The sequence below is a fragment of the Schistocerca cancellata genome, chromosome 1, assembly GCF_023864275.1.
Source record: "Schistocerca cancellata isolate TAMUIC-IGC-003103 chromosome 1, iqSchCanc2.1, whole genome shotgun sequence".
NCBI lineage: Eukaryota > Metazoa > Arthropoda > Insecta > Orthoptera > Acrididae > Schistocerca > Schistocerca cancellata.
The window spans coordinates 154,983,088-154,996,072 of NC_064626.1; the positions used below are offsets into that span (position 1 = coordinate 154,983,088).

At 40.5% G+C, this 12,985-nt stretch overlaps 1 protein-coding gene across 1 annotated transcript in view; it reads left to right on the top strand.

The window, feature by feature from the left end:
- Positions 1-12,985, top strand: part of LOC126167349 (DNA polymerase theta-like) — a 303,097-nt gene that overhangs the window by 189,140 nt on the left and 100,972 nt on the right. Inside the window, exon 15 of the mRNA XM_049920469.1 lies at positions 2,447-2,690. Within this exon, the coding sequence (XP_049776426.1) occupies positions 2,447-2,690 (244 nt within the window). The remainder of the gene's footprint in view (positions 1-2,446; positions 2,691-12,985) is intronic.

The window sequence follows — 12,985 nt, forward strand, 5'->3', positions numbered from 1 at the left end:
GAAGAGATGGAAAGAGAGAGAGGGAGGGATGGAGGTAATGGATAGGGATGGGGGGAGGGATAGAGAGAGGTGGGAGGAGAGTTGGGCAAGGAGAGATGGGATGGGCAGAGAGAGAAGGCAGGAGGAGCTAAATAAAGAGAAGAGAAAGGAGGAGATGGGCAGAGAGAGGAAGCAGGAGGAGATGGGCAGAGAGAGGAAGCAGGAGGAGATGGGCAGAGAGAGGAAGCAGGAGGAGATGGGCAGAGTGAGGAAGCAGGAGGAGATGGGCAGAGTGAGGGAGATGGACAGAGAAGAGGGAGGAGGAGAGGGACTAAAGAAGACTGGAATAAATAAATACCCGAGCAGCACCAGGTTTCTCATCTAGTTCACCACTACATGTTATTATTATGGTATTGGCTCACCCTTCTTAACATGACTCTGATATAAACATGGTGCAGGTCTTCTGAAGGAAATTGTCCCAGAAGAAACCTGAATCATTTTCTTTTACTTTCAGCTTTAATTGAATTGGAAATTATTGACCTATAGCTTGTAGGGAAACACGTAGAAAAGAAATCAGCCACAGAAAACTTACAAGGATAGAGTCTTTCCTTTTACTTGAAGATAAAATTGGAGACAATGGAAAAATATTTCAGGTATGTCCGACCGTTAACAAAATTGGTAAACATCGCATATCAGTGAACTGCCCTCCTCATTTTATATTCCGTGTATCTTCTCTTTGTTTGTGGGCGAGAGCGGATTTCTTTCTGAATCATATTTCCCTATAGAACAAGCAAATATCATATGGTTAGCAAACAGTATTAATAGGTTGATATGATCTGATGGAAAAATATGAGTTGTATGCATAATAGAGTATTCTAAATGAGAATATCTAATTTAATTGTAACAAAATGGCTCAGGCTTCGTTTTCAATTTTTTTTCCTTATTTGTTAAACTATGAACTGACAATCTTCAAACATAATACATTACATCCTGATAACTGAAAGCGTCACCACCATATTGAAAAATAATATTAATAATGAAGTTGCTGTGAAGTGAGTGAAATCATCAGTGATAGTAGCACATAATGTGTGTGTTTTAGGTGGACTTTCTAGTTGTATTATGTGGGAAATTAATTTTCCACCACTGCACCTAACCTGTCTTAAGTCTTCATTAAGTTTTGCACACTACTGCAGACAAGTTGAGTTACAACTTCTACCACTGTTCCTTCTGTCATTAATTTTACAGAACTTTTCTGTGTGTACTGCTAAAAACCTTAGGGTTCCACAGCAGACTAAGACTCAGCATCACCAGTTACAGTGACTCTGTGTTACCTGAATTTTGGTCATTCATATTTATAGACTGTACTGCCATTTACGTCAGTAGATAGCAGTTGGTGTAGTCGTTTCTAATAGATTCAGTTGGCAGATTTTTGTGTTAAAAGCAGCCAAAAGTAGTGAATGCATTGGCTGGAAAAGAGATGAATGGAAGATAAAAATGTCCTGGACTGCTTTTGGTTGATTGAATAGAGTTTTTAAAACTAAGCTTCCTATTCATCTGAAAGAAAAAGTTGCTCACTGTGTTTTTTATGAGATAAGACTCATAGATGTGATAAATGAACTGTTAATACCTGAAGCACTCTGATACTGAGGATTGTTCAGAGGGCATTAGAGAGATACATGGCGGCAATAACAAACTAATGGATTGGGGAACAAACTAGTGTGGGAGATGTAATGATTACTGTAGTGAAAGTGAAATTTAATTTAGTGAGTCATGTAGCCAGATTAATAGCAGGTAGATTGACAAAACAAGTTCTAAAATGGATTGTAGTAGACAAGGAAACTGAGATGTTGACCTAAAGGAAATAGAGTAGATGAAATAAGCCATCACGTAGTAACAGCATGGGTACAGCAATATAAAGTAGTGTGTAGAGGGAATAATAGATAGAGACAAGTACTGTTGAGACACTTCAGCCAGGATCTATGCAGTGTAACAGTGGAAAATAATTCAGTATGTTTCATGACCTCAATAACAAACATTGAGAAGAGAATCATAATTTGTTAAGAAACATTTTGTTTGTGAGGCATACACTTGAGATATCCTCTAAAAGCTCCAGTGCTTTTTAAGATTTAGTGATCCTTTTCAGTACAATCACAATCTGAGATTGGATTCCTGACTCATTTCTAACTAGACAATGTAACATATTTTTGTTTGAGTATTATATGATCAGAACTTCAGTGACTTTCATTCAAGATAGTTAATATGTTAGAATTCTTTTGATGATTTATGAGAAAGGCTTATTAGTAGACCTTGGAGAAATACACAAATGTCATTTACGAGCATTTGTACCTACAATTAGATTATGTCAACTGTTCAATAAACAACAAATATCAACATTTTGAAACAGTGTTTTTATTTTCCAGTCATGTATATTTCATAAACTGGTGATACCAACAGTTTCATGTTTCAGGTATGGTAACAGCATTTTGCAAGAGATTGGGATGGGACAATATGGAATTATTATTTTCTCAGTTTCAAGACAGATTACAATTTGGCATTCATCGGGAGTTGTGTGATCTAATGAGACTTGATCTGCTTAATGGGCTACGAGCGAGAGCTCTGTTTAATGCTGGTATCACGTCACTTGCTTCTCTTGCTGCAGCTGATGTATGTGAAGTGGAAAATGCTCTACATGCTGCAATCCCATTTCAGAGGTTTGTGTTGTATTGAGATATGTTGTTGTGCGCCCTAAAACACCAATCATCATCATCTTGAGATATGTGTAAAAAATGTGATATGAGAACAAAAGCTCTGAAATATTCAAAGTGTTTTGAATAAGCAAGTTTTAAATTTAACCTAAAATCATTTCTACTGGATAACTACTCCTATTCTGTAGATAACTTTCTTTTTAAAAACTGTTAGCCGGTATATTAAAGAGTAGTTTAAGTAGGACTAAAAAATAGTGAGTTCGTATCCTGTAACTGACTTGTTCCAAATTTTGATAGAAGAATTCAGATGATTTGTGGAACATGTAACTAACTAAGCCATCTATCTTTGACAGTAAATGTATTTTGTTTTTGTTATTTGTATTAATTCTTTATTTTACAGTGGAAGGTGATCTATAAACTTTGTTCGTGATTCTATAATATTGTGAAAAGGATAGATTGCTATTCGCTGTAAAGATGACTCACTGAGTTGCAGACAGAAACAATGAAAATAATGTTACATATTGAGCTTTCAGCCAAAGTTTTCTTCAGGAATGTAAACACAAACAAGTTCACACAAGCAATCACACTGCCACACACGGTTTCTATCTCACGCCTCTCTGTGTGGGAATATGGCACAGTAAATCTGTTGGTGGACTAGGTCTGGGAGACAGTGACAGTCTATGAAGTCCTTTAAGAGATTTTCAGCACACTGGGCAAGGAAGTTCTTATGATTGTAGATACACCTGATTGGCCAGGCTGTATGGGAGGGATTTTTTGGTGTGGAAGTGATGGCAGCTGTTCAAAAGCAGGTACTGTTGGTGGTTGGTGGGTTTAGTGTGAACAGAGGTGTGGATAGAGCCTTGAGAGAAGTGGTCTTCGTTTAGGGTGCTGGGTTGAGGAGCACCACGTGAAGCGGTTGGGAGAGAAGGTAAGGTGTTGAGGTTGTGAAGGAATGAGGTTCAATCCAGATCATGAAGATATTATCAGCAAAGCCGAACCAGACTAGAGGCTTGGGGTTTTTTGTGTGGGTGTTTCTGAAGAAGGCTTTAGCCAGAAGCTTAATGTGTAACAGTCTTTTCGTTGTGCCTGTTTGCAACTCAATGTGTCATCTTTACAATGAGTAGCAAACTACCCTTTCCATAATATTGTTGATATTACAATGTGAGCTTTACAGTCTTTTATTTCTGATTATGGTTTTTATATCTTTGTTTTTATCTAATTAATTGATGTTAATTTTATTTCTCCTGAGTTTCTTATAAAGCTTTTAATATTTTATCATAGGTGAGCAGAGATATGTGGGACACAAAGCAAACATGAGAACATTGTGTGGATCTCAAAATGCGATGTTATGTTGTTCATGATTGATAAGATCCACATACAGTTGTATTAAATTATATTTTGCAATAGAAGTAGAACATTATCAAGTTTCAGGACAACAGGCCCATCTTCTGGTGGACTTTGAAAATTACGACTAAATATGATAACTAGGTATACCACTGGAACTTGTAGTAACAGTATAAAGAAGATACATCAGTACTTATCCATATGAGTCAACTAAAAGGAGGCAGTAAGGCGATTCTATGGTACACAGCATTTAAGCAGAAAAATTTCAAGGCCATGCAGAAAAGTACTCAGAACTGGGCCAAAGTAAAAAACAGTAGCTCCCAATATGCAAAGTTAATGTCTCTGAATTCTTTTGTATAAAGACTCTTTAAAGTTTTTTAAATAAAACATATGTTATTACCATTCTACATCTTTATTATTCATGTGTACATATTTATTTCTCAACGTGGTCACCCTGACAATGAGCAGAATTCTCTGAACATGAGACCAGACCATTACTGTAAAATGTTTGACTTTGTTGAAAGTGAAGTCCTCTAAGATGTTCTTTAAGGTTTGGAAATGATGAAATTCTGATGGGACCAATGCGGGACTGTATGGAGGATGACTGATGACACTGTGAACACAAGGTGTCAGATTGTGTGAATGTCGCAGCACTCACGGGTGGTCTGGCATTGTCATGTTGAAGGAATATGTGCTCTGTGTGTGGATGAACTATTCAGATTCGAAACTCAATTACGGTGCACTGTTTCTCATGCACCAACATAGTTATGTTACATACCAGAATGTTACATGCTGCAATTAGGAGCCCTCTAGTGGTTGAGGGCATCAAATATGAAGACATGAAGGACAATGAGGTAGAATGTTAATAATGTTTGTTTTATTTAGAAAGCTTCAAGAATTTTCGCACTAAAAATTTTGAACCATTACTTTTCAGCATGCCCTCAGATAAAAGACCATAACCATTCCAAATAGTTACTATGAAGGTCCAGACTTAAGTTTGTCATTAACATGAACCTGCATAAGGTGAAGTAACTGGACTTCCGCACACTGAAACCAGAAGAAGAGAAAATATGAAGTTTGTGCACCTAACAGTGGCAGTGCACATATAATATGTCCCCTTTATGTAAAGATTCTTACTCATCAATACTGCGTATACAGGGTGTTACAAAAAGATACGGCCAAACTTTCAGGAAACATTCCTCACACACAAAGAAAGAAAATATGTTATGTGGACATGTGTCCGGAAACGCTTACTTTCCATGTTAGAGCTCATTTTATTACTTCTCTTCAAATCACATTAGTCATGGAATGGAAACACACAGCAACAGAACGTACCAGCGTGACTTCAAACACTTTGTTACAGGAAATGTTCAAAATGTCCTCCGTTAGCGAGGATACATGCATCCACCCTCCGTCGCATGGAATCCCTGATGTGCTGATGCAGTCCTGGAGAATGGCGTATTGTATCACAGCCGTCCACAATACGAGCGCGAAGAGTCTCTACATTTGGTACCGGGGTTGCGTAGACAAGAGCTTTCAAATGCCCCCATAAATGAAAGTCAAGAGGGTTGAGGTCAGGAGAGCGTGGAGGCCACGGAATTGGTCCGCCTCTACCAATCCATCGGTCACCGAATCTGTTGTTGAGAAGCATACGAACACTTCGACTGAAATGTGCAGGAGCTCCATCGTGCACGAACCACATGTTATGTCGTACTTGTAAAGGCACATGTTCTAGCAGCACAGGTAGAGTATCCCGTATGAAATCGTGATAACGTGCTCCATTGAGCGTAGGTGGAAGAACATACTGACGAAACTAAAATGAGCTCTAACATGGAAATTAAGCGTTTCCGGTCACATGTCCACATAACATCTTTTCTTTATTTGTGTGTGAGGAATGTTTCCTGAAAGTTTGGCCGTACCTTTTTGTAACACCCTGTATACCCCTTGAGTACCATAGTAACCGCACACCGATGTTAAAATGCCAGGTAACAGCTCATGATGCCATCTCACAGCTAAGCTCTAAATGTTGTTTCTCACCATTTTAGTACTTGTGACCAAATTTCTGATCAGAATGTTTATCACCTCCCTCCTCCCCAGCCTCCCCTCCTGTTCCTCATATGATAACAATATATATAGTTATAGTAATGTAAGCTGTTGACAAGACATTTACATCCAGTGTGAATTCCTCACCACAAACAAATTATTCTGAAACCACTATAAAACGTTATTCATGAACATGTACTTGATGAGTAGTAACCATTGAAAAAACCATAGTCTTTTCTACTAGACATAAAACAAAGAAAATACACATTTACAAAGAATCGCCCCATACTGTATCTATTACCATAGCTAAATCGCAGCATATTCCAGCCACAGCTGCACAGTCCTCTGCACAAGATGTATTAGTTGGAGAAAAGCCAAAAAAGTTACAATCCAATTGTAGAAGACTAGTTTTATCAGATGCTGAAGACTAGTCAGTGGATACCACGGAGATGGATAGAATAAAAGAAGTCACTCAGTTACTTTTCCAACCTTTGCAGTTGGAAAGTGAATAGAAAAAGGAAAGATAGCTTTATGAGGTGGCTCTCAGTCTTTTGACAGAGCTTAAACAGGTTCAGGAACAAAGTTGAGAGATGTGGTATTTCCCCAAGTGTGATTTCTGAGTTCACACATAAGAGAGTTAGCTACATCAAGGGTTGGGGAGGTGAAATTGTGCTTAGCACATCTTCCACCATGTGAATCTTGCATAACTAGACTCTCAAGACATTGAACAAGTCACAACTATTTCTGTTCTTGGACTGGTTGGTTTACATCACATGTGTGATCCCACAAGGCCACTGGTGCATTCATGTCACAGTCTTCTCACCAGCTCAAAGGGGTGGAATGATAGTTGTCATTAAGCAATCATAAACAGATGGGTGACACTAGGAAGATTTGAGAGCAGATCAGTTAGGTTGTGATGGCAAAAGCATGATGAGTTGTTGAGAGGAGGTGGCAAATGTCATTTTTGGAGATCTTGAACTTAAAAGAGTGTATGACAAGTTTTATTAAACTTGAGAAACTATCAATATAATTTCCAAGGTACCAATATCTGCCTGGAGACATTTTCAGGACAGAGACAGAACATTGCACCACCATTACTACTGCAACTGGCATGAACGACACAAGAAGCTTGCAGAGATATGGTTATTATCTACGTCGTAGAAATTAAGATAATGCAACTACAATTTCTTTGTGTTGGTGCTGAATGTAAGACACGGCTCCTCTAATGACAAGATTCAGTCCAGCATACTGCAGCACTTTAATAACCAGCACAGAAAATTCTTTTACTCAGATTAATTAAATTTGGCAAATAGGACAATTTTCTCTTTGTTGGAGGAAGGCAGTTCTAATTCTTTACCCAAAACTGTGAAAGAGTGATGTTTGCTCAAATAGTTACCCAAGTGTCATGTTTATTACTGTACAGGTAGGGCACAGTCACTAATGTAGAATGTGGTTTATTCGCCTCATAACGTACAATTACAAATCAAAGATTTTTGTACTGGTGATAGGTCAAATTACTTTAAAAAATGAGGTTATAACAATTGAGAAGTCTACATGTGCCGCCGAATATAAATTAGACCTAGAAATTTTACATAACTTGCTTCAGTCGTTTACTGATTGCCGTGTACTGTTTTTATGGGAGATGTTGATGATGATTGAGCACTGAACTTCACTAGTGGCGTTTTTGTGACATTGAGTTTTAATACATTTTGCCGAAACCGTAATTCTAGGTTTACCATTATATTTTCCACAGTATTGAGAATTTGTTATAAATTGTTACTTTCAATTAAAACAGGTGTCTTCTGCAAATAAATTGGAGTGAACATCAATGCCTAAAGGTAAATCGTTTATGTACAGCAGAAAAAAAAATAAGGCCCTAAAATGGAGCCCTGAGGGACCTGTGTGCAAATCTTTTTTCCAGTCCGAGAATGATTTCTTTCCATGTGAATTTAGGCTAACTCTTTGTTTTCCTTCAGACAAATAAGATTTGAACCACTGTTATGCCCTGTCCACGATTCCATATGTCTCTACCTTGTGTAGAAGTAGTAAGTGATTGACCGAGTCAAAAGATTTTGTCAAATCACAAAAAAATACCTATAACCTTTTTACTCTTGTCTAAAGCAGAGCTTATCTTTTCAGTGAATTCTCTGGTAGCATTTATTGTATTTTTCCCATTTTGAAATCCAAATTGATTTTTAACTATAATATCATTTTCTATAAGGAAGTTTCCAAAATGTTTTGCAACAATCCTTTCTATTACCTTAGCAAAAACTGGCAGCAGGGAAGTAGGGCGGTAATTTCTCATGTCATCTGGTGAGCCTTTCTTGAACAATGGTCTGTTTCCGCATATTTTAACACATCTGGGAAGCATGCCTCCTCAAATGACTGATTTTTTTTTAAGGACACTATAGCATCTTCTACATCTTTAGCGGTAATTCTGTTGGATGTTTTAAAGCTTGCATTTTGTTTTGTGTTTACAAAGTTGACGTCTGCCTTGCCCTGGTGGGCTGTGATATCTACTTCTGATTTTGCCACATTTATGAAAAAAGCATTGAAACAGTTTGATATTTGAAAAGCATCTATAATTATATGAATTTTAATTTGGACAGGTTCTTGGCACTTGTTCTTTTTTCCCAATTCAGATTTGACGACACCCCAAACTACCATTGATTTACTTTCATTTTTACTGTTATATATGTTGTTAGCCAATTTCTTTGCTTGAATGTATTCTTATATCTCTTTACACACCCCACAAAGTCAGCAATTTTGTTGTTTTAACTCATTGTGAAGCTGTCTTTTCCTGACAAGAGAAATTTTTATTCCTGCTGTAATCCAATTTGTTTTATTGGCCACACTCTGTTGCCAGGCTTGAGGGGGGAAAGTTTCGTTGAAACAGTTTAGGAATGTTTTGAAATTATTTCAGTTGACACACTGTTATCTAGATGCCAATTTATACTTCTCAGTTTGTTAGAAAATATATTTACATTCTCTTTCCTAAAGTTCCTTTTAAAATGTGATTTCATATATTTTGGAGTCCATATTTTTGGAAGCTCTATAAGAAGTTTTGAATGATTTGACATCCCTAAATCTAAACAGAATTTACTTCCATCCTCAAACTGATAATTTGTCAGAATATTGTCAATACATGTTTCAGAATAGCTATTTCTTCTAGTACATTTAGTGAAATTTAAATTAAAAGCATATTTCTGAATTAAGTCACAAAGATTTACTTGAGCTTCAGAAACCAAGAAATTCCTCTCGCATCCTATGTGGATGTAAAAGATGTAAGTTCACTCGTAATAACCGAATATTATGGCTGCTATATGGGCAACATTTCATAGACATTTTCTTTGACAGAGAGAGGGCCTGCAATATAATGTGGTATTGCCATATCTTGGAAAACTTTCCATATTCATACAGTCGTTCCTGTTTTAATGGTTATTCAGACACTGCTTGGCAATAACATTTATGTTCTTTATTAGTAGCAGAATGACACCCTTCAAGGGATCAATTTTTTAAATGTTTCTCTGCTTGCTGTAACACTTAATGGAATATTGTCTATGCGAGGAACATTATGTGTCTATGTGAGGAACATTATGCTAGCTATTCATAAATAATTTTATTGTTCTGAGCTCTACCTCCAATTGTAGCCTGAGTGTGATATAAAAGTTATTGAAAGGAGGTGTTGGATTGGGGGGGGGGGGGGGGGAGGGGCAGAAGCAGTGTTACTATCTGGGATACAATGTGCCACATGCTTACGTGTTTGAAAGTTGTGACAATACTGTAGAGAAAACAAATGACTGCTGTCATTGTCTTGTTAGTGGTGATATGACTCCCTTGCACACAGTCATATCATTAGTGATTGTCTGAATGTGATTACCAGTCACGTGGCGAGTTTTCATGCATATCCTGTAAATGTCACCAAGTAGCAAATTAATACAAGATAACTTTATCAGATAATTAAATGTTATGAGGTTCCTAGCCTGGTGCAGACTTTTTGATTTGATATTGGCTTTCCTGTTAGATTTTATGCTTATTTTCTTACACTGATTCTTCACACCTTCCCAGCACCAAAAAATCTGTGGTGAGATGTGCACTGCATTGGTGGTCAGAGTTGTTTACCCATTAGTCAAAAGTCAGCCACAGGGTGCCGAAGTACATGCGAGCACAATGTGTGGGCCATATGTGGGTCTGAGACCGTTATGGGTTGGCAGGAGAGCCAACCCGGTTTTGAGAGGAAGCCGAAAGGCACGTGTTTTAGCTCACGCAGGGTGGTGTGAGGTCTGGAACAGGTCAAGGAAATTAGACTAGCAAAAAAGGACGTAGCTGTGGAATACTTAACTTTAATCCGTAAATGGTGAACATCGCTCTTGATGGTACATGTTTTACAGCATCAATAGTAACTGGTAATGGCTCCTTGCTAGGTCGTAGCAAATGACGTAGCTGAAGGCTGTGCTAACTATCATCTCGGCAAGTGAGAGCGTATTTTGTCAGTGAACCATCACTAGCAAAGTCGGCCGTACCACTGGGGCGAGTGCTAGGAAGTGTCTCTAGACATGCCGTGTGGCGGCGCTCGGTCTGCAGTCAGTGATAGTGGCGACACGCGTGTCCGACGTATACTAAGGACCGCGGCCGATTTAAAGTCTAAAGTGTGGTGTCTGGCAGTGACACAACACATCCCTCCCCCGCAAATTGCCAGACAGTTGTGGCGTAAGGCTTCTGCCCGCCGTGGGGAGGACCCCATGTTGACGTATGCGATGAGGTGGGGAGCCTAACAACAGGCGAGGCTGTCCCACCCGCACCCTGCCATTCGGACCGAGGGGAGCTAGGAAACGCCTAAAAACCTGCTCCAGGGTGCACGCCAACATGCGGTGTATGCACCCGTAGAGAGACAGGAGGGCCCGAAGGGTCGACCTCCATCAGGCTGGGGCACCCGACGGGCGAAGACGACATATGGTCTGGAGCGGGCAAGAGTTCCATGTCGGAGGACAACTGGTCACGGGAAGCGATCGGCGGCGTGTGACCCAGGAAGGCGCCCGGCGGTTGCACCGACGCGTCCACTGCGGGCGTCGCCGGTGGGAGAAAAGGCAGCAGCGCATCGCCATGGGGCAAAATGCAAGGCAGCGTCGGTAACACCTGGGGCTGAGGCGAGCCAGTAGATGGGTCCCCAGGGTGCTGACCGGATGGCACGTTGCTGAAAGCAGACAGGGAGTGGCAGATCCCATGCGACGACAGAGGTGCAGCTGATTGAGATGCCGACGCACCTCACCAGAGGCCCCCAAAACCAGATACATAGTGCGGCCGAGGCAGCGAAGAATGTGCCCTTCGAGCCAACGCTGTGAACCTTGATAGTTGCGGTAGTAGACAACGACGCCTGGGGCAAAACAGGTGTCTGCCGCTACACAGGAACCTGATGCGGCGGATGTAGCAAAGACATCAAGGTGCGATGAGGGCGACTGTGAAGCAACTCAGCCGGCGAGCGACTATCTTGGGGCTGAGAGCGATACGAGGACAAAAAGAGCAATAACGCACCCTCCCGAGATTGCGACTCTTTCAACTTCAACATCTGTGACTTGAAAGTCCTGACCAATCGTTCAGCGGCACCGTTTGACTGTGGCGAAAATGGCGCGGACGGCAGATGTTGAATACCATTGGCCTTGCAGAATGACTGAAATTCTGCGGACATGAATTGTGGGCCATTGTCAGAAACAATAGTCTGTGGAAGACCTTCAATGCAAAAGATAGCGGATAACGCTTGGATGGTGGCAGATGACATCGTGGAAGACATCCGTACAACAAAAGGAAAATTACTGAATGAATCTCCCACAACCAACCATCGAGCATTCCAGAATGGACCAGCAAAATCGATGTGTAAGCGTTGCCAAGGGGAAGTGGCTTTTGGCCATGAAAAGAATTTCTGCGGCGGTGCTGATTGTTGTTCGGCACACGCCATGCAAGAAGAGCACATATTCATAATCGCAGCATCGATTCCGAACCAAGTACAGTGCTGACGAGCAAGTTGTTTTGTTCGCACTATACCCCAATGTCCTTGGTGGAGAAGCTGTAAGACAAGGACTGTAACGAACGTGGGACCGCGACCCTGGACTGATCATTATCAGAACGCAACAGCAAAACACCACGTCGTACAAACAGTCTCTCCTTGTGAGCAAAAAATCAGCGAACCAACGGATCCCCGATCCGTTACTTTGACAAGGGCCATTGAGTAGCAACGAATCGCAGAATGGTAGCAAGGACAGGGATGGCAGCTGTGGCTGTAGCTACACGACGAAAATCAATCGGAAACGATTCGACCACATCATCGGTTTCCTCATCAATGAACATGCAAGCAAGTTCGGAAGAATCGAATGCTCTATCCTCAGCAAGAGGCAAACGGGACAATGCATCGGCATTTCCGTGCTTAGCAGTGGACCGATACAAGATATCGTAGCAGTACTGCGAGAGGAAAATAGACCAGCGAATGAATTTCTGCACTGTACGTGGAGGTACAGGCTTGGTCGGATGAAAAAGCGATGTCAAAGGTTTGTGGTCTGTGATGATGGTAAAGTGATGACCATACAAGAAATCATGAAACTTTGTAACACCAAATACGAGAGCCAAAGCTTCTTTCTCGATCTGTGAATAATTTCTTTGCGCAGACGAGAGCAATTTGGACGCAAAGGCAATAGGGCGATCGTGCGAACCATCTTTGTGCGCAAGCACAGCACCGATCCCGAAATCCGATGCATCCACCATCAACAAAAGGGGCTTCTGGGGATCGAATGGCGTAAGGCAAGTATTGGAAATCAACGCCGATTTCAACTGGCGAAAGGTGCGTTCGCATTCCGTCGTCCAGACGACCGGAACACCTTTACAGCGTAAGTGATGAAGCGGAGCTAAAATGGAAGAGGCGTGGG